This window comes from Loa loa, assembly GCF_000183805.2.
Source record: "Loa loa unplaced genomic scaffold supercont3.104, whole genome shotgun sequence".
NCBI lineage: Eukaryota > Metazoa > Nematoda > Chromadorea > Rhabditida > Onchocercidae > Loa > Loa loa.
Genome location: NW_018108284.1, coordinates 175,352 through 196,866, shown reverse-complemented (window position 1 = coordinate 196,866; position 21,515 = coordinate 175,352). Strand labels below are relative to the sequence as shown.

Below are 21,515 nucleotides of genomic sequence, written 5' to 3'. Positions count from 1 at the left end.
AAAATCATCCCCTTTAATACCAATATAGAACTCATGTTATGATTATTGTTGAACTATATCACAATTGTCTTTTACAGACTGATTGATAACTCTACTTTAAGCCATTTATCAGACTTAAAAGGATTTTTGGACGGAAGAATAGTTTGGATTCTTGTTCTGAATAATGAGAACAAAGTCAAGAAAAAGACAATGAAGTAGGAATCCATCTACGGATGGGAATGGAAATGTAAAAAGGAGTAAATATACCACCAATAAGTGTATTACTAATTCTTCTCCTCGTTCAAAAAGTATGCAGCATTGATACACACAAACATACCGACACACTCCTAGAAGAAGGACGTCTTCTGTCAGTTGACTGATAATTTCTAAAAAAATCACGAACGACAAGTTTATAGCTCACAACATTGCATAACAACCTCTGCATATTGCCTTCACAATGCGACATTTGCTCGCGCCACATCCAAATATGCGTTAGAGTTATTATTGTAGCAATCAAATAGCTGAACATGAATATATACATGCACAATTCCGTTATATTGTACTGTTCTTTGATATTTTACATCAACTTGTACATGCACCTGCACCGAGTGCAGGAAGCCTTTCACTACTAATTCTAAAAGTGTCCATTGATCAATAATATCCACCCTACCGCCTCTGTCGAGACCGCTGAGAATATACCATAATTGCCAGTATAGTCCTATGAGCAGAGAAGTCATCGAAGTGTCGTAGGCTATCCATCCCCTCCCATTCCCCAGTTATTGTAAAATGGTTCATGTTTGAATTGTGCATGTAAACAAAACTCTGTTTTCTGAGCATCTTTCGATGAATAATTAATCATACAGGAATTCACTCTTCCTTAAATATATCGAAATGCCCCCTCTCCGCTTTTGCTTCTCTCTTAATATCTCCCCTTTTTCACATTTTACACCATATTTTGCCGTCCTCTTTGCTGCTATCGTAATTCTGTCCTGTCAATGTTATCGATCTCTGTTATCTCTTCATTTATCACACTATTCTTTGTTTCGCTAACACTGAATACATGCTACGTTTCCATTCCATAGCTTGTGCCATAAACAGTAAGCTTCTGCGTTTCTTACTTTTGTGATGCCATTCTCCATGAGTAGACGTGATAGGTAAGGCAAGTATTCCGCGGGTGTCCTTCGGGACTTGGTATTATTTACTGGCTTTCTAAATTTCATTTGTGTTTTTTTAAGCTTAAAATAATGTAAAGTTTTTTTTTTTTTTTCAGGTTTAGTTTCAAATGTTGATGTATGCACTGTTTATTACAAAACACTGCATTTTCATTTCCGTTATATCCGTTTCCTGCTCCTCTACTTATGACTACTGCAACTTCCACTTCATTTCCTATTTTGTCAGCAACTCTTTGCTCTTCATTCAGTGATAATTCGTCGCAGTCTTCAACATTTAGTGATGTTTTCTGACGGTTCCAATTCTCTAACGTCTGTCTGACACTTATTTTATCACAACACTTTTGTTTTATAATTTTCCCTCCTTAGTCACAGTTTTCATTGCGGTTTGTGACAAGTGATACTAATTAATGTTAGTCATAGGTTGAAACTGTTGTATGAGATCGTTGTCTTTACTTTCACATAAGCTTGTTTAAGTCATTCTTGTCTTTTTTTGTTTTCGGATCCAGAGAAGCGTGGTTATCATCAGACACTGACTTCGGCACGATGATGAATTGGTTATATTTCAGGATACACTGATTTAGACTATGGATATTGTGGACATAGTTGTTCTTATAGGCCTTCTCGTTGCAATTTCCTTTTTCGGCTTGTTCACGGCATTACATGGTACAAAACAAACATCCGCAGCTCAGATTTTACATGGGTCGAAGTTTGTACTCTTAGCTTATTCTTGTTGAAAATACGAAATCTATGTCATATATGTGACAACAGTACCGACGGTTGAAAAATTGGGCAACAAAATCCTTGTTAATTTTCTCGTATGAAAATGTGGCACATGAGAGTGGTGAGCTGATCCTAATTTCTTGAAAAATGATGAGATGACAAATGTCGGGTTAATAATTTACGAATAATTGTCTGATCAATTTAGGATATTATTTCGTCAGTTTGTTATAATGACTCCTGAATGGAGGAGGAGGAATAATTTTTCAGCGTATCTGTACTGACATCAGCTTTATCGGTTTGTTCGGGATTTCTTTCCGCAATTTCACTTCTAGGATTTCCTGCAGAGGTATGTGTACTGATCAAATTGTTCAATTAAAAATGCTGTAACGGTTTAATCCTTCATTTAGCGTTTAATTCCTTCCATTTCATTCAGTTTTTTCCATTTAGCTGTTTAATATCTTTCTCATTGACAGGAGATTTGCATACAGTGGTACTTTTTCTTCAGAATTTAACTACTCTTATATTCATCTCCGTTTTCCAAAATTTGCGTAAGTATGTTTGCTGAACTATGAATTTTCCTGTAGGTCCATTACCAAGGAGCAATGATATTTTGGTATGGTCCGATGTACATGGTGGCATTTCCTATTGCAGCTTATTGTTTTTTGCCTGTTTTCTATAACATGAAGCTTACAAGTATATACGAAGTTGGTATCTTATTTATCATTACTGAGTTCTCCATACATTGTGGAAATCTCTCAACTTTGTTATTGACTCTTTTGTATTTGTAGTACTTGGAGATTCGGTTCAATTTTGCTTGTCGGTTCTTGGCTTCAGTTACCTTCTGCATTCAGGTAATAGTGCTTTATTTAATTGATGCAAAGCTTGGATTGTTACTTTGACAACAGATTGTTTGGATTAATCATCTCGTGATTTGACCTAACTTATTTTCTATACGAGTCACATATTATAACTAATTTTTGTGTTAACTTTTTACAACACATCCTACTTATTATTGCTATTAATGAAAAACTTTTTGAGTAAATCATGAAAAATAACTAGAAAGTACCCCAGAGCATATTGAAATGTAAAATGAGCTGCAGAATGAGCATTATAAGTCATTATCATTTTTGATCGGATGGCAATCACCACTGTTGACAGGATGTTCTTTGATGAAGTTTTAAACTTCCGAGTTTTGTTGTTCAAATTCTACCTGTTGCATGAAAAAGTTTTGTGTAAAGGAGTGCGCATAAATTATAAAACAGGTTTAAGAGTGAAAATAGAATTGTGATAAGTGAAGGTAAGTTGGTGTAAGCTCAGTCTTTTTCGACTTCTTCATTCGTAGTAATTTAAATTACGTTTCCAAATAACATTTTTACTTCCAGACTTGGCTTTATGTTAGTGTGACACTGTATGCACCGGCACTTGCATTATCGACAATTATTTCCATCCCGTTATCTGTGTCAATTGTTCTGACGGCAGGTCTTGCCGCTCTTTATGTGACATTGGTAGGTTGTTATACTAGAAAAGAAAGATATTTATTCGAAAGGATTTTTTCTTTCCATTTATTGATGATCCAGTTTTCAGGGGGGCGCAAAAGCAAGCATATATACTTCAGCTTTACAAATGGCACTAATTTTAGCGAGTATGATGCTGATTTTTTCAGTTAGTTTATATCACTTCGGTTTTAATAACGTTTTAAAAACTGCTGTTGCTGGAGGTCGCCTGCAGCTACTTGAGTAAGCCCTTAATTTGTATCTTTAAGTAAGTGTCAGATAGACTGATTGCTGAAATTAACTTCAGTGCTAACTAAAAGGACCAAACAAAAAAAAAAAAAAGAAAAAAACGTTTGCTGGGAATCAATGATCCAAAATATGGTCGATTTCACAGGGGAATAATCGATCACACATGTTATACCTCAACAATTTATGGTTGATTCCAGTTTCCGAATTGATCCACGTATCCGACACTCGGTATGGTCCTTAATGATTGGTGGTACAGGAAATATATTGTGTCTTTTTGCAGCTAATCAACTTACAATACAGCGTTATATGGCAATGAGTTCGCTTAGATCTGCACAGTGGTAAATTTTTATCATATTTCTGAATATCTTGATAACAATTTATGGAGTGATATTTCAGGGTTGTTCTGCTAAATATTCCCTTCAATTTTCTCATTCTTACTACATATGTTGGTGCAGGCCTGATAATATACCACAAATATTTTCATTGTAACCCAGCTCTGCAATCAAATGACCAAGTATTGTAATTTTCTATTTTGTTTTGGATTTGATGCAAAATATAGTTTAAAAATTTGTTGTAACTCCAGTTTCTATGCATTTATCGATTACTTTGTTTGGAATTAGTTCATTATTATAAATTCTCGACAAAAAATTCCTCTAGAATCTAGTTGAAATTTTAAATATACTCTACAAAATATATCTTTGGGTCGAGCCGTCATGTACTGCTTTATGAGACATTCATAGATTTGTTTCTACCTTGCAGCTTTTTCCTCGTTTCGTTATTGATGAATTATCTGTAATACCTGGAATGGTTGGACTTTTTGCAGCATCTGTATATAGTGCAGGTTTAAGGTATGTTTAAGGTATAATAAAATTCTCTGTTTTCCACTCGATCAGAATACACTTCCGGAAATGCGATGTCATAAGTCCATGTACCGGGTACGGTGGAGATTAGATTTCCCGATGTACTTATTTCAAAGGTAAAATTTGCTGTTTTTAGTACGGCGTCAGCTTCGTATAGCGCCCTCGCTGCAGTATTCATCGAAGATGTTGTTAAGCAGTTCCAAACTAAGGTGCAAAAACGCGAACCACTAAAGCCAAATACTAGCATCTTATTAGCACGATATCTACGTATGTCTTAATTGCTCTTTAATTGATTTTGTTTCAAACTGAATATCAGAAATCTGCATTTTGTTTCTTCAGAGTAACTATTTTTCAGCATTATTGTTTTGTTTTTTATCAATGGTGATCGCCTATCTTTGTAGTTTAATGAAAACGATGGTGCTGCAGGTTAGTTCTCGCTCTGCTAGTCATAAAAATTACTTTATTCCATCAGGATTTTTTTTTTATTTTAACACCGTGACAGTTTATATGTTCATTTTTTTTACAGGTCTCGCTTTCAATATTCGGAATTGCTGGAGGACCCGTTTTGAGTGTCTTTTGTTTGGGCATGTTTTTCCCAAAAATTAAGGGACTGGCAGCTTTTATTGGTTAGTGTACAAGAACATGACGAATTATGAAGATTGAAATTAAAATCATTACAGTTATATCGGGTAAACGACTTGAAGTGATATGATCTACTGAGTTTAAAATGGAATTTTAGCTCAGGTGGCGTCAACAGTGTTCTGCGTCTTCATTGCTGCTGGTGCATTGGTAAACCAGGTGAAACCGGTTGCTTTACCAATTGATGAAACTTGTGGACAAAGTAATGTCACTTTAACATTTGCTGAAAAACCGGAGTACGGAATGGTCCATCCTTTACAAAGGTATACCTGTTGCCACTTCAACATTTCTTCCTCCCTGTTTGCTTTGCCTTATGTTTATACTGAAATCTAAGATTTGAAATTAATAGGTAAGAAAATGCTCTATAGACTATTGCTCATTTTTCAGTAATGTATGGTTGATTCAGCTATTTCGTCTTTCTTATCAATACTACAGCATCTCCGCTCTGTTGGTTGCGTTCGTAGTTGCGCATATTGTTCAGTGGTTTTCAGGTAGTCTAAAGTTTTTCTAAAATGTCAGGTCAGTATCAAATTTTGTTTATTACCAAACAAAATCATTTGTAACTTGATGATTTTAGGGAGTGTTGAACATTTACCAGTGGAAGCAAGACTGCTATCACCTTTACTTCGACCAACACATAACCTAAAGGTATTGTGAGTCTTTATAGCTGCACTTGTTAGCATTTATCAGTAATTATTTGCCTACTGAAAATTAAAAGTTTGTCACGGTTATCACAAAATACCTTAAATGCAAATTGGTGTCTGGACCAGTTTTGATCCTTGCTACTCATCTTTAATTTTTTTTGTATAACTTTTGTATGGAAGAATTTCATTCTCCGTGATCTCAGAAAACAATATTGGACTACCCTTCCGGAACAAGGAAGGATGGCGAAATCCCGCTGTGATCTATCAGGTAAGACGAAATATATATTCCGTGTCTTTATCAGGAGGCTTGTTCAGCTGTTCTAGGAAATTTCCATTTACTCTTTTACTTAATTCTTGAATGCAGTGCACTTCGTCAAACGTATTCCGATGGCTGAGGATGATTACCTTTAATTTCTGGTTTAAAATCGGTGCACATCTTAAAGAGTGCAGTACTAACCTTGTAGTGATAAATTTTACCACTTAAATCTAAGATTTGTTGCTAGCAATAGATTGTCAAGTTGAACATTGCATCTTATGTTTACAAACAATGCCAGTTTACACGCTCATTGAAATGATAGATTTTAGATTCTTAGATGATATTCATCAGTTGTTCAACTCGATCTTACAGAGTTATGGTACTTCGTTTGAAAATTATGTTTTACATCTTTGATTACCTGTTATAACTGTGAATGTTTAGAGACACTTCGAATACTTGTGGGATAATTTCCAAGAATACAAAATATTTACAATATTTTAAGTATTCCTTCTTTCGAAAATATGAATTTGTGTATTGCCACGTGCATGCGATAAAATATTTCAGAATAACACTCCAACAAATTGCTACGGCTACAATTTACGCCTAAAATAACATTTAACGGGATTCTGTTCTGGTCATCTATTCCTATGCTTTTTTAACTCGTTTTTCTAGAAATATTTCAATTATTTTCATCTAATGGCAATAAATTGGAAATTAGGTATGAAACTGAATCTGTAAGAAAAAAAAGAACTATTCGACGGACGAGCTAGAAGTTGAGTTTCTATGCTTATAATCAGCTAATTCCGAAAATGTTTGAACAGTTTTCTTAAGGGATTTCTCAATAAACTTACTCGAACAAAGTTGTTGAAACTTTTCTCATCCTTATTTTTTCTTTATTAACAGTGTATCAGTCAGTGGTACTTAACCAAATTTCTGAATGAAGGCGAGGCCTCGTCAGCAAGATAAAAATGACTATATATATAAATATATATAATATAATGGCGCAATTATTACTTGTATCCAATATGTAATACAGTCAGTCTTAAGAGTGTACGAAACAACTTTAGAAAGTAGAGGTTTGACAACCCTTAAGCTGAATAATCAACCTACAGCAATTTACTTATTGCTATTTATGTATTTACGCTTATCAGAATTGTTAACCATTGACAAATATGGAACGTAAAAGATGCTTACCACTGGTGCAGATGAATAGTTTTCAGCAGCTGCAAATAGAGGTTTATTGTACGTATTTACAATTAGTAATCATAACGACCTCTCATTTGTATCTTTTTAAGAAGGAAGGAATTAGTGGAGTGGGAAACTCGTCGTAAGAATTTTCTCAAATTATTCTCATTCAAGTCCACGAGATAGAGATCATGCCAAGGAAGAGAAATAAGAAAATATCAGTGAAGATTTGCGTTTCGCTGTCATGTCATCCATCGTGTAGTAATATGATGCTCCTGCTACTGTATGCAACGAAGGATCCGGGGAGTGAAGTGGAAAAAAGATGAGTGGGCAGGTGCGGCATTCATGATGTTCTCTTCACTGATAACAATTAAAAGAAGGGGATTGCTTGATGACACACTTATTGCACTTCCTTCTCCCCTTTCTCATATATATGCATATAAACTTTGGATTTGTATTAATTGGTCAAAGTTTTATGTGTAATGAAGAGAAGAGAGAGAGCATGAAGTGCACCTATTATTTGGATATTTTTATCCCCAACGTAGGTTATCGTGCTGTCGTCAAAATCGTAAAGTCAATGGACTATGGGACGAGAATTTTCACCGAGCTCTGAACATAATGGTTTGAACAGACGATATCATGGATGGTCCGTTCGCAATATGACCTTTTCCAAAAGCCTGTTTTGCTGGAACACGTGTAGAATCGTATTGAAGTCCTGTGGAGCAGGTAGGTGGGAGGGTGGAGAGAGTTTGACGAGTAATAGCTTGCAAATATCTCGTGAGGTACTATTACTCCTTAACTGTTTAATGCTTATCACAGTTTCGAATTTGTGCGGTTAATATTTTTGAGCACTAACACTAACGTTCGTTAACAAAGGTGAGGATGAAGTGGGCGTTTTGACTATAAAGGATGTTTTTGTCGACAGCGACTGTGAAAGTGATAGCGGTAACGCATTAGGTTATATCAGTGCATGATGATTATACTACTAAAGGATGGATAAGTAGAGGGAAAAAGAGAAACAATTTCTTGTTAAAATAGGATTTTCCGCGTTCTTTTCTGTCCCTCGGATAGATCCTAAATCTTTTTCAGATTTAGGACTTTCTTTTTCAGACTTTTTAGGTTTAGACCTGTCTTTTTTTAGATTTAGGATTAGTCCGTGGGCGAGGAGAGAAAAGACGCGGAAAATCCTATTCTGAAGTTGGTTACGAATAGCATTGCATTATTTTTTATTCGTTTTTTTTTCTCTTCCTTTTACCTTCCATTTACTCATTTTCTACTAAGTGGACAACAATAATAATACAACTTTTTGGTTGTGGGCGAAGAATTCATGTAAGGAGGATCGGAATTTCGTCTTCCAACCCGAAATTAGTGTTAGGTTGCAAAAGTAAACTGTTTTGCTAGTAATAATGGTTATGCTAAGTCAGCGGTTATGTGGTCGTATTTGTAATAGATTAGCGATAATGACATATATTGCAATACTGATCTTAATAATCGTGATTATTAGTGGTGGTAGTGATCGTAGTAGAACGGCTGGGAAAATATTAGTTAGTTCGGATCTTTGTTTGTTCTATTCTTTTGTGTATAGTGTTATCTCAGATCTGTTTATTAAGACCTCAAATAAACTTCTTGTTGCTACCAAACCGTTAGCTCCTTTATAAGATATTTTTTTCCACGAATAACTAATCCACTCCTCAACCTTTCCTATATATTTATGTGTCGTTTTATTGTTGTTTTTATATATGTATAGGTTATTGAAATCATGTAATCACGAGGTGCGTCTTTCAGGCAAGACTTAAAAGGGAAGGGAATTTGCGATGTTTTTTCCCTTAAATAGATCATAGTCTGTTTTAAAAGAAAGTAGTAAGCAATGGGTTGCGTGAACAGCATTGATCAAAATGCGAAGGCGAGGTCAAAGCAAATAGATGAACAGGTATTTCTTTTCTGAAGTTCATTTTTTGGTGACAACGTGAAGCTGTCTTTTGTTCAAATCATATTATTTATTTCAATTGCCATGAGTAAATTAATATTACTACTACGCACGTTGGTAATTTGTCAGTTTTTCCAGTTAAAAGCAGATGGAGAAAGAGCATCTCGGGAAGTGAAATTATTGCTGTTGGGTGCAGGAGAATCTGGGAAAAGCACTATTGTAAAACAAATGAAAATTATTCACGAAACTGGTTACAGTGATGAAGAGCGTAAAGCGTACAAGCCTGTAGTGTACTCGAATACAATTCAAAGTATGATGGCAATCATACGAGCTATGGGGCAGCTTAAGGTTGTCATTTGTAGTTAATTTGTGTTATTATATTACTAAATCTATCAGTCATGAATCTATTACTGAACCAATAGGAACTATATCGTGGAGACATGAAATTTTGTTAGCAGAAGAATATCATAATGCATTTTTATCAGAAGAGGGCTCTTAGAATGCATCTCACATTTTTCTGAATAAGGCATTCTAAAACATAATGAATGTAGTGAACGTTGTTGTAACTTTCATAATTAAGTTTCTATACAATTTTCATTCTTGACATTGATTTACTGTTATTTAAGATCATCATTTATGGAAAAAGAATAACCACACAAAACGCTAGCATTTACAGATAGATTTCTCAGCAGATGTACGAAATGAGGATGCTCGCCAGTTCTTTATGTTAGCCCAAAGTTGTGATGAAGGAGAACTGCCTCCTGAGTTAGCTGTTTGTATGAAACGTTTGTGGGCAGATCCAGGAGTTCAGGAATGCTTCATGCGTTCCAGGGAATATCAGCTGAATGATTCCGCTCCATATTATCTGAATTATTTAGACAGGCATGTTTCTTTTCGATATTTACCCCGAGTTTTGTGATATTGCAAATCACTCTATATTTTAAAATTATCACAACTGTCCTTACTCTTCCTGGTAAGATGACATTAAGCAGATTTTGAATGAGAAGTAAGCAGACAGTTAGTTGATATTTTAGAACATTATGATTGCAAACGAGTTATGTTCACATTACTTTGATCGTGATGTAATGTGTTCAAAATTTTCTAGGGTGTAATGTTTTCAGGATATCACAGCCTGGTTATGTGCCAACACAAGATGATGTCTTGAGGACACGCGTAAAGACAACAGGAATTGTTGAAACGCATTTCACCTACAAGGATTTACATTTCAAGTGCGTGGTCATGATGATATAATATCGTTACTTTTTTCTAATGTTAGAGCTGATATTTCATGTTCACCATATCATTTAGATGAACTGCTTTCAGAATGTTTGATGTTGGTGGTCAACGTTCTGAACGCAAAAAATGGATTCATTGCTTTGAAGGTGTAACAGCTATCATCTTTTGCGTAGCAATGTCTGAATATGATATGAAGCTTGCGGAAGACGATGAAATGGTAAGAATGTTGTGTTTCTCCATTTATATTGTTTGGTCCACTTACTCATCACTGCAGTCAGATCTTTATCATCATTCAACACTGCAAAGTACAAATTCCAATCTTCTTTAACATGGGTTTATTTCATAGCTTTGTAAATGTTTCGGTAGTCTTTTGTAGAACTTTTCTTGTAGCTTTCAGAGCAAATGTCACACATAATATTGTCTAGCTCGTGCTATTTTTATGTTCTCATGAGATTTCAAGATTGAGTATTGTCGAGCCATATTTTCTCCAGTCAGTAATTACAGAATCGGATGGTAGAAAGCATGAAGTTATTCGACTCAATCTGCAATAACAAGTGGTTTACAGACACGTCAATAATATTATTCTTAAACAAAAAAGACCTTTTCGAAGAAAAAATAAGAAAATCGCCACTAACATTATGCTTTCCAGAGTATACCGGTCAGTACTTCTGGTTTATTATTTCAGCTTACGAAATAAAATATCAAACTTTTTCTGAACATCTGCAGATACTTTGATTCTGTTTTGTATTGAGCTTTCTACTACGCAAGCTGCTTCGTGATAGTTTTTCTTTGTACATAATCCTCACTTATTTATCATATGCAATCCTCACAAATTGTCAGTTTAGGTACAAACACATATGAAGAAGCAGCTGCTTACATACAACTGCAGTTTGAAAATTTGAACAAGCGAAAAGATGGTCAGAAAGAAATTTATACTCACTTCACGTGTGCAACGGATACAAACAACATACGCTTTGTTTTCGATGCCGTTACTGATATAATAATTAAAGAGAACTTGCGACAGTGCGGTTTATTTTAGGTGTCACATGCAGTATTGATTCGTCTGTAATGACGATTTTGGCTAAGTTGTTAAGTTAAATATTTTGCGTCGAATTTAAGGAAAGAATGTTGGGGAACGGTCAGAGTTTCAACTTCTTATAGGTTTGGTAGTTTCGATAGTTATCATTTGCATATCTATTTTTAAATTTATATGAAAAAAGTTGAACATCATTGGGCAAGGGTTTTCTACGTGGTATCCAACCAGCTGATGATTATTTCTTAATTTTTACTACTCTTATTTGATTTATCGTGTATACCATTGTGTTATTAATTAAACCGGATTTGACGATCCCTGCATTTTACACATAATTTGTTTGTTTGTTTAATTTATATTTAGTTTCATTAACTTCTGTAATCTTTTGGTGAAAGGTTACATGGATGATATGTACGAGAAGCCGCTCGCAACTTCCAGACTCCATCGTTTTCTTTCGTCCTTTAGGTTGTCCAGTGAACCAAATATCTTTAACCATTTCGAAAAATCTGAAAACATCAAGAAGTTTAGAAAGCTTGGTTGAAACATAAGTGCTTGACCTGTCCAAGTTAGTTTTGTTATTAATATCTTTTATTGCTTGCATGATTTTAAAGAACCATTTTTGTTTTTCCTAGCTACCGAAATGTATTTATGTTTTTGCGGCTTTCTGTGAAAAACCGACAGTTGGATTTTTGTCGTTTTAGTGCATTTAGATACAGTTGGTGGTAACTGGTCCCTGATTTAATAGGTTTCCAGAATGTCTATTGCTAGTTCGAATTACGGTCAAATCAGATATTTATTTAGATTCTAAGCATGTTTCAAGTAGAATGTGTCTGAAAAATAGTGAGTTTTGCTAGGTTTATGTCTGTCTTTATTCACTCCAATATAGTGTGTGATGAAAAAGAGTTCCGAAGGCTGGAAATTTTTTGGGACTACCTCATTGGAAGTATTTTTCCAGTAAATTCGCAAAATCGTCCAACATTAATATATGTTGTAGTGCGCTCGCTACAAGTTGCTACTGCTCTTTGCTGTTATTATTATCATACCGATTTTTTGCTTTTTATGCTGTGGTAAAATATCTCAAATTGAGCTTTATTCTTCCTTCCCTTTCATAACTAATAAAGCAATGTCGTAATGAACATACATTTACATATTCGTTTTGTCCTTATTGTACCTTCATTTTTCATTTAAATTGTTTTTTTTCCTTCCAAATTTGCTTGACCGTTGAAAATAAACAAATTTCGCTAATCGCATTAATTAATTTACACTGGCAAAATTACAACGTATAGTGGAGTTTGACCAGGTAACACAATTTGAAATATGGATCGAATAACATTTGTTCACTGGAACTGCTTTACTGTAACTGTAACACTACATTGATGGAACGAATTGTATGGTTTCTGCTTCTTGGAATGACATCTGCTATGTTGAGTCCCTTCGTGGGACAAAGAGAACAGAAAACTTCCAGTATAGTAGAGCAGATTAAAATATGAAGTAAGGCTTGTCAATTCGGGATATCCCATCAAACTGTGCAGCTTAATATGGAGACTGTGATGTTGTGCAGGTGTTCCGACCTAACAATTCAAATGTAGTTAACACAGGAATCTGTATCATCAAGCTTAGATGATGTTTAGGTTACGTTTCCCTTCAGGAATCTCCGTTGTTCACTTCCTGAATTCCTCGTTTCCTGAGAAATCTGAGTAACCTTTTGGTGTGCTTTTCCCATTAAAGTGTTAGGTATTTTCACAGATACGGATTTCTATAAGCAATGCTGATGTTGTCAGCTGCTAGAAAAATAATCCAAAAAGCGTCTGACGGAAGAAAGTCTACGTATCTCGTCGATTTTCTGCGCTATTTTCAGTTTCTGGGTGGACAAAAATGTGGCATTTGTTGACGGAATGAATGTGAGATATTTGTTATGGGTGCATACCCATATCAGGTAACATTATTTTCCCGGTCAAGGACGTTTATCTCCTTCACAAATAACATTTAGTGATTGAACTATATGGTGGGACGAAGAACAGGTAAGAAAAGGGAAGATATACAACATTGCTTGTGATCTTAAAGCTGGTTAAATTTTTTCAGCTTATTTATGAAAAATTATTAGTTTTAATTTATTAAATTTAACATAACTGCTTATATTAAACTGGTTGAATTTAACTTAACCTGTCCAAATAAATGAAAATAAGACAAATTCTGAGGAATAAATTTCAATAATCAAGTAATGGAATCTTTTAAATTGAAAAAAAAGATTCCAAAAAATTTGAAATGGTATAGCGCGAGTTTTCTGGATAAGATCAAAGAATAACCGGCAGTATCGTAGATGATCGATGCGATCAAAAGAAAAAGTGAGAGGTAACATTGAATCAAATAAATATTATCCTTTCAATCAGTAATTTAAATAATTCGCTTCAAAAGGTGTTGAAAATAACAGGAAAAGTTGCAACTTCAAATCGATTTTCATAAAAAGATTCTTATACGGATTAAATATTTTTATTTCATCAGCTTTTCTTTTAAGTCTACTAAATGGATTATTGGTCACAAAAAATAACTGTTTACAAAATATGCACTTAAATGTAAGAAATCCAGTAAATAAACAATGGTTGGAACTGAAAATGCCCGTAATCTAAAACTTTTTTTCGAGACGATGATTTCATTAAGATAGAGTAAGGATTGTTTCCACATTTGGCCAAACCTGAATTGGTGATAATGAGGTTTTGGTATTAAATAAAATATATAAAGTATTTAAGGTTTTTAAGTGTCTGAATTTTGTCCCTTTATTGTTCATATGCTGTTCAATTGCAATTTCAATTCATTCCCTGAGATGTTGAAGAAATGTTGAATCACTGATTCAAACTGTTACTTGTAAATTCTAATTTTACGAATAGTACTTTCAATCTTTGATCATATTAAAATGATTGCAACCAAAATATTATTATCTTTCAACAAACGAAAATTAATTCGCTTTTTGCACGATTCCGACGAAGAATTACCATGGAGGGTACAAATTAGAATTACTCCAGCGTGTGCCTGTAAATTTTTTTCCCTGTGGCATGTGTATTTAGAAAAATACTGAAATGGTGACTATCATTCTTCGATACGTAATGGAGCTATACGAGAAAAATTCGGAGGAGGTTGTAGATCAGAATTCCATCACCCATGGATATTGAAGAACAAGAGTCCGAGGAAGTTGGTTGAAGAGGTGATCGAAGATGATGATGATGGTGATGATGCGATCATCGACATGTGTCTTTAGATGTGAAAAAATTTAGGCCGATGAACGACCGCTGAAAGACGGGAACGAGGTCAAGGAGGAGTGACTAAACAACTAACAGGGGAGGTGTGATGATAAGGTGTGTACCATAGTACATACCCAAACAGAAATTACAACAATTACTAGCACAACTTGCCATTTGAATCATGTTAACTGGACGTACCAAACTAGTATAGCCATTCTCCCCTGTTAGAAGTAGTCAGTCATCATATCAATTCCAGGAAAGGAGTTTCCCTTATCAGATATAGGATTTCAGGTAATTATCGATGGTATCTTGTGCTGCGTTCTTATCATTACTACTCCTGCTAACATCATGTGCAATGATAAGCTGGGCTGTGTTTGAGTGTGGAAATCATGAAACAACGGCATTTGTCCGTATAGCACGAGCGCGCCTTTCCGGAACACCAGTTGTCGTATCCACTGCCGGACATGATCTTACATGCGCCCAGTACTGTCGTAATAACATTGAACCAACAACGGGAGCTCAACGAGTCTGTGCTTCGTTTAATTTTGATGGTCGTGAAACGTGTTATTTCTTCGATGATGCTGCCACTCCAGCGGGCACTGCTAATCTGGCGTCAAATCCATCAGCAAATAATTTTTACTATGAGAAGACATGCATCCCAGGTGTTAGTGCACATGAAGCATGCACATACCGATCATTTTCATTTGAGCATACTCGAAAGACCGCTTTGGAAGGATTCGTTCGTAAATCCGTCCAGGTATTCTAATCGATATTGCGCTCTTTTAACAAGTATTACTAAAGTTAGCACATAACTGAAATTACAGTCATATGAAGAGTACACTTATTGGAGAATTGCCTTCGTGGCTGTAACTATTACTTCTGAGTTATTACTTAATGTACAAGTTTGACTTTGTTTAAAATTGACTGATCGAAACATGTAACGGTATTGTTTCTATAACGTTCTGCAGCTGTTATAATTTCAAATTCATACCGTTTCCCTTCTAAGAACGCCATCGATAAGCCAAAAGATTTTTTGTCTACTCAAAATGTGGTTCCATTTTGAAGAAATTATTGATATGTTTGACACCTTATTCATGAAAATCGCTGATATGCAAGTGACTTGTAAGTCAGTGATAGCACAAACATCATATCATTTATAATTCTCCTTCCAAAAAAAAAAGAACATCAACATTTTAACAATTTAATAGGGAGTGATAATGCATGTAATAGGAAGGATGTGGAAACAGAAACCGATAAAACATCATTTCAAGTAGACAGAAAGCTGAAGAAGGTGAGAATATGCTATAGCAGATCAAAATTAAATTGCAATTAATTAAAGAAAGACAAGACATTAGCCTTGATATCTACTTTCCTTTTCTTTTCCCAAAACATAATTGGAATTGCTAGAAACAACATGAATTATGTTTCATTGTTCCAAAAATGATTTGCAATTGGTATTTCGATGTCCTCGAAGTATTAAATGATATTTTAAGGTTGGATCTCGCGAACAATGTCTATCAGCGTGTCTTAAAGAAGAAGAATTTGTTTGTCGATCAGTAAATTACAATTATGACACTTATTTATGCGAATTATCAACAGAAGATCGACGCTCAAAGCCAAATCATTTACGACACAGCGATTCATCCGTCGATTATTATGACAACAACTGTCTTTCACGTAATTTGTTTACAGTTGCTTGAATCCTTAAAAAAGATTTTCTCCTCTGTCCATAGAAATAGGGACATTTTAGGTTGAGAATTGATTTCCATGTATGGATTGATCAGTTTTCATATAGAAGCAAGATAAACTGATGACATTGAAAAGATGTATTCCTGAATATACATAAAATTATTATTACTGCTAATTAGATGGATAATCGTAAGTACGGTGCTTAACTTCAATATATGTGATTGTCTAAGGTAAGAATTCCGACCAACTAAATTCGAGTTTTATAAGATTGCAAATATTTGAATCAAAGAAAGTCTTCCCATGACAACAAAATGCATTTCACTGCTTTCGGATTATCCGGAAATCCGGAAACTAGCGTTTATTGACTTAAAAGGTATCTTCACTCATAACTAGAGTGAAAAACAAACCATATCATCAGGAATGTTGAAGAGCTATGTGAAAGTAAAAGATATATGGCTACGCTGCTCCTTATTCAAGGGTATTTCGATATTTAAACCAAAAACAAGAAACAAAAAAAAGGTAAAGGAACTGATTTAATTAACTTTTTTTAGGTCAAAATCGATGTGGCGAAGCGGGTGGTAACCTGGTTTTCGTTAAAACGACCAATTTTGAGATACATTTTTATGATCATACACAATCTGTTGAGGCACAGGAATCATTTTGTTTGCAAAAATGTCTAGATTCCTTGAATACATTCTGTCGTTCCGTGGAATTTAGTCCATCCGAAAAGAATTGCATCGTGAGCGATGAGGATACATTTTCTAGGGCTGATCAGCAAGGACATATACAGGGCAAGGATTACTATGAACCTGTTTGTGTTGCAGGTATGATCTTGAATGTCAAACCTTTTTCAGATACTAAAATCAATATTGAAACAGTATGCAAAAAATGATATTTTCATTGGTTTAATTTTTTCTAGACGAAGTATTATTTCAAAAGTTACAAACGGATATTGTTGAGAAATTAATGAGGTAGCCTTTGAATTCAAATAACAAATGAAATTTTGAAATTCTGATAACAATTTAAGCGATTTCGAAAAATTACAGCGGATCTCAGTTCCTCCACTTGTCGCCAACAAGCAGCCTTTGAGCGTTTCATTGGCAGTCAAATAGAAGGTCAGCCAGTTGCTTCCGCTCAAGGTGTTACCTTATCGGATTGCATATCATTGTGCTTCCAGAATCTGAATTGTAAAAGTATCAATTATGATCGCACACAAATGACATGTTATGTGTTTTCGGTTGGACGTTCGGATGCAAATATTAAATCAAATCCTTCTATTGATTTCTATGAATTTAACTGTGGTGAGTCAATTGTTAATTTGAAGTGTATTGAATCTTCAATAAAGTTTGCACGACATAACTAGGCAAATCGATTTTTGGTAATTACACCTATCACGGTCAACGATAGTCGGACGATTATTTTTTGCACTAATGCTCAGATTTTTTTTTCTCCCTAGCAATATTATTTTTAGCCTTCAGTTAGCAGCTCTACATCTTCATTTCTTGCACATTTTGCACTTCCTCTCACCGCCTGATCTTTTCACCAACCTATCAACTACTTACAGTTTGAAATAAAAGAAGACTTCAGTCGTGAATTTCTCCAAAATACAACTTCTAAATTTTATCAAAAATTTTATCAAAAATTTCTTCATTAGGATTCTTCTTCTGAAGCAGTTACATCTACCGCTTATTGTTCAGTCGATGATAGTTTTTGTCCTGCATGTGAACTTATCATTTTAATAAGTACAAGTTGATTAATCACTAGCTTATGTAATGGGTAAATGAACTACTCGATTTATCATCACAAAAGTACGTGACTCGTCAATCAATTATGTGCAAATACTATAGTTCTACAAAATAAAAAGTAGATAAACAAAAACGAACGATCAGATAAAGGAAATAAATAAATCAATGTATTTACAGAATCACAATTTGGTGGTATGGCATTGTGTACCAATGAGGGAATACGCTTTATTGTGAATACCAAGGAACCATATACGGGAGCTATTTATGCTGCAGAACGATTTGGTACTTGTTCACAGGTTGTTGAAAATGCCAAACAAATTTCAATTAATTTTCCACCACCTACTGTCTCCTCTGATTGTGGTACCGTTATTAAGGTATTTTTATTTTTATTTTTTCAAAACTTCGCTTTTATTTCAGTGTTTTGAAAAATATTCCTCTTTTGTTTATCATACTGTTTGAAGAAAAGGGAATCTAATCAAAGTATCATCCATCAACCTGTTGATACTTAGTAATATTTTCTGCTCTCCCACAGCAAATTCTTTCCATCATATTTTAATTTATCAACTTGGTAACTTTGAAAACCAAGCAATATATAAAAAGGTATGCAGAAGAAGAGTAAAAGAAATTCATATACGTTCTAAAGAACCGATGGTTAAGGATGGTAAGTTGGAAGCATTAGTTGTCGTATCACTGGATGGTGTACTACCGCATCAGGTAACCACCGAATGGGATCGTTTCTATCGCGTTTCCTGTGATGTATCCATGGATAAGATGATGCATGAAGGTTCAGTTGTTGTCACAACAATTTATGATGCAGGGTAAGTTATTCTCTATTGCTGAATTCAATTACACTAAATAGCAAAATTACCGCACCTTTTCTCTAATATCCATCAAATATCTGATAATATTTATCAATAATTTTACTACGCTTCAGATACTCATTTCCATTTAGCTACTATTTGCTTCAAAAGTCTGTTCTTTTTCCTATAGTAATATAGAAGATTCTTGAATTTTAGGGAAACGAACACACGTGTTCTTGCTGTAGGAACTCCACCACCGGTAACTGCAACCTTGTCCTTCCTTAATGCTGATGACGAACCCCTGGAAAAGGCTTCAATTGGTGATGCAATCCAAATGGTTGTCACATCGGAACAAGCTGGTCCTCACAATATGATGCTAACCGAATGCACAGCAACACGAGTTGGTGGCGAAGGTGATGCTGTGCCTTTTACTATCATCGAAAATGGGTTAGTACAACACCTATATGTTTTGTAATAGAAGCTAATGACTTTCCATTATTCTTTCCTGAATTATGATTTCGATGGTCCACAATTTCAGTTCATTTGAGAAATTTTAGAATATATGATGTGTGTAATATAAACTTTGCACTACAAGAGCAGTCACATTTTCATCTCATATTCTACGGTTCGCTGTTAAATTAGATTCATCTAATTTATGAAGAATTTCGGGAAGTTTACACTCAGAAAACGGCATTAAATTTAGTTGCCCGCGCTATCCAGCTTTGGTTGGTCCCGTTAGACAAGATTTTGAGAAAAATCGCCTTAAATGTGACATGAAAGCATTCCGACTGGATGGTTCCTACGACGTCCAAATTTTATGTCAAGTAATGTTTTGTGCTGGACCCAATGGATGCCCACCGGTAAGTTTCACTATTACTCTGTTATTGTCTTGAGAAATCAAAGACAATTTCGAAATCTAATATTTTTTGAAGATTCTGGAAACCGAAAAGAAAAGTTAATAGATGTAGATGATATCCTTAGATATTACGTCATTAAATTAAGAGGGTATGAAACTGAGAGGTGCAAAAAAATTCAGAGAAATTCCAGGTATAAGAAACAAAAGTCTACTAATTGTTTATATCTAGCCTTGACTTTGTAGAGCAACTGTTTGGATTCTGGAACGAATGAGCTCTTTGTATCTCATGGACGGCGGAAACGAAATGTTGATGATAATAATCAAACAGAAGGAACACTATCTGCAATAATACGAGTTCTCGCAAAAGGAGAAGACGATGAAATCTTTCAGAATGCTACCTTCTCCAATAAGTAAGCTTTTCAATCGGTTTTCAATAGGAAAACAGCAAACTTGATTAGTATTCAACCAAGTCTTTAAAACACAAATCATTTTTGCTATGAAGTAAGCTTGAGAGATCGCTTTAATTGCTACTCATCAAAATCAAAATATTTTAGCACTTTTTCGGAGGAATTCGATTTGGTTTGCATGTCTGAAATATGGTTCATCTCATCCGTCGTGTCCGTATCCGTGGTATGCTTGATTCTATCTGCATTTATTGTTGTCTGGGGTTGTAGCTCTTTGAAGAAGGAAAAACTGCCATTGTAATTATTTAAATTTTGTTTGTTACAGTAGCTCCAAAGAGCTTCATTTCAATTTAAACTTATATAAAAGATGAGAATAATTAGAAAATTCAAGATTTCTCGTTATCTCCCTGCTCAGTACCACCCTTCTGTTACTTTGAAAAGAAAAGTGTAGAGACTTCACGCAAGGATGCGGGAAAAAACGGAGTAAAAAGTAGTGCAATATGGTGGTAATATTACTAGCCGGTATAATGCAATGACACACAACTGTGATAAGTTGTTAAATGCACCTTTTTTATTAAGAAGGGTTGAATAAGTTCATACCTTTCTCTTCCTTGTAACGCATGCTTTTGTTTCTAGCAAGCTTATACAGTTCTTCAATAATTTCTAAATGTGCCACGCAGTTTGAAATGCTATTTACAATCGTTCATTGAGCTTTCATTTACTGTTTCATTCATTCCTATAGTTTCCCACCATTTTCCTGAAATTTCGGGAAATTGGTTGGATTGTTGTGTTCAAATTGGATTGTTGTGTTCTTCTCCTACAGCATGTTTTTCGGATTGTCATTTTGAACTGAAAGAAGCATAATGATATTTTTGGTGAAGCTATCAAAACTTCACATTAAAGAAATTGTTAATAATGCTCCCTTCTCTTGAAATTTCTGAAATTCAGTTAATTTCTGCACAACTTCTCCACCATTCGTATCAGGTCATATTTTGTGTAATCATACTCCGTTATTCTTTTTGTTGTATGGGAAAATAAACCATCTTGAAGGACTATTTCAAAACATTTGCTGTATTTTCCAGTAATGCGAGAAGTCATGGCGTTTAATCATATATCATCAATCAATTGTACAATCTAGCGCAAACATTATTTTATCCCAGGATCTTTTAGCCCCGCCAAGAGAGTATTTTTGAAGAAGTCTGAGATGACTGCGAGAAATGTTCCTGTGAAACGTCACCCTATATTCAGTGCTGATCCAAATTTTAGTTACAGCTTTGTCCGGAAACGAATTCCTCGTTTCATGTAACGTTGCATGGGAGTACTCTGCAACGATAAGTTGAAATGGACGTGACGGGAATCAGTTGTGCATTCCTAGCAAAATACACTGATGTG

The 21,515-nt window shown here is 34.7% G+C and overlaps 4 protein-coding genes across 5 annotated transcripts; all 4 read left to right on the top strand.

Annotated features, from left to right (window-relative positions):
- Positions 1-1,711: 1,711 nt before the first annotated feature.
- LOAG_05156 lies at positions 1,712-6,576 on the top strand. Of its 2 annotated transcripts, XM_020446778.1 has the most exons (16): positions 1,712-1,857; positions 2,139-2,217; positions 2,456-2,575; positions 2,660-2,722; positions 3,254-3,376; positions 3,456-3,607; positions 3,811-3,951; positions 4,010-4,127; positions 4,373-4,461; positions 4,610-4,740; positions 4,829-4,899; positions 5,000-5,099; positions 5,213-5,375; positions 5,500-5,603; positions 5,690-5,760; positions 5,960-6,576. In XM_020446778.1, exons 1-16 carry the CDS (start codon positions 1,736-1,738, stop codon positions 6,014-6,016), a joined length of 1,704 nt encoding a protein of 567 aa, XP_020302920.1. In that variant the 5' UTR covers positions 1,712-1,735; the 3' UTR covers positions 6,017-6,576. The 2 variants fall into 2 exon arrangements, with proteins under 2 accessions (XP_020302920.1, XP_020306064.1); XM_020446779.1 differs by lacking the exon at positions 1,712-1,857 and having other exon boundaries at positions 2,049-2,217.
- Positions 6,577-7,781: 1,205 nt separating this feature from the next.
- Positions 7,782-8,171, top strand: LOAG_05155 (hypothetical protein; the record flags this gene model as incomplete). The annotated part of the gene is made up of 2 exons (XM_003140692.1): positions 7,782-7,923; positions 8,047-8,171. The coding sequence occupies 2 exons, from the start codon at positions 7,782-7,784 to the stop codon at positions 8,169-8,171; spliced, it is 267 nt and encodes an 88-aa protein (XP_003140740.1).
- Positions 8,172-8,976: 805 nt separating this feature from the next.
- Positions 8,977-12,225, top strand: LOAG_05154 (guanine nucleotide-binding protein G(I) subunit alpha). The gene is made up of 7 exons (XM_003140691.2): positions 8,977-9,127; positions 9,263-9,472; positions 9,801-10,006; positions 10,246-10,353; positions 10,448-10,577; positions 10,865-11,018; positions 11,206-12,225. The coding sequence occupies exons 1-7, from the start codon at positions 9,065-9,067 to the stop codon at positions 11,397-11,399; spliced, it is 1,065 nt and encodes a 354-aa protein (XP_003140739.1). The 5' UTR covers positions 8,977-9,064; the 3' UTR covers positions 11,400-12,225.
- A 2,705-nt stretch (positions 12,226-14,930) lies between these two features.
- Positions 14,931-20,424, top strand: LOAG_05153 (PAN domain-containing protein; the record flags this gene model as incomplete). The annotated part of the gene is made up of 10 exons (XM_003140690.1): positions 14,931-15,386; positions 16,123-16,306; positions 16,870-17,142; positions 17,365-17,619; positions 18,241-18,437; positions 18,721-18,881; positions 19,080-19,310; positions 19,567-19,723; positions 19,963-20,129; positions 20,274-20,424. 10 exons carry the CDS (start codon positions 14,931-14,933, stop codon positions 20,422-20,424), a joined length of 2,232 nt encoding a protein of 743 aa, XP_003140738.1.
- Positions 20,425-21,515: the final 1,091 nt, after the last annotated feature.

What these genes read in the sequence shown, in the direction of transcription:
- LOAG_05154 (XM_003140691.2), top strand. Translation starts at nt 9,065, where the DNA reads ATGGGTTGCGTGAACAGCATTGATCAAAATGCGAAGGCGAGGTCAAAG. An exon ending in TATCTGAATTATTTAGACAG is followed by an intron (nt 10,007 to 10,245) that starts GCATGTTTCTTT and finishes TAATGTTTTCAG; the next exon opens with GATATCACAGCCTGGTTATG. An exon ending in TTGCGGAAGACGATGAAATG is followed by an intron (nt 10,578 to 10,864) that starts GTAAGAATGTTG and finishes CAGTAATTACAG; the next exon opens with AATCGGATGGTAGAAAGCAT.
- LOAG_05156 (XM_020446778.1), top strand. Translation starts at nt 1,736, where the DNA reads ATGGATATTGTGGACATAGTTGTTCTTATAGGCCTTCTCGTTGCAATT. An exon ending in ATGGTCCATCCTTTACAAAG is followed by an intron (nt 5,376 to 5,499) that starts GTATACCTGTTG and finishes CTCATTTTTCAG; the next exon opens with TAATGTATGGTTGATTCAGC. An exon ending in TATTGTTCAGTGGTTTTCAG is followed by an intron (nt 5,604 to 5,689) that starts GTAGTCTAAAGT and finishes TGATGATTTTAG; the next exon opens with GGAGTGTTGAACATTTACCA.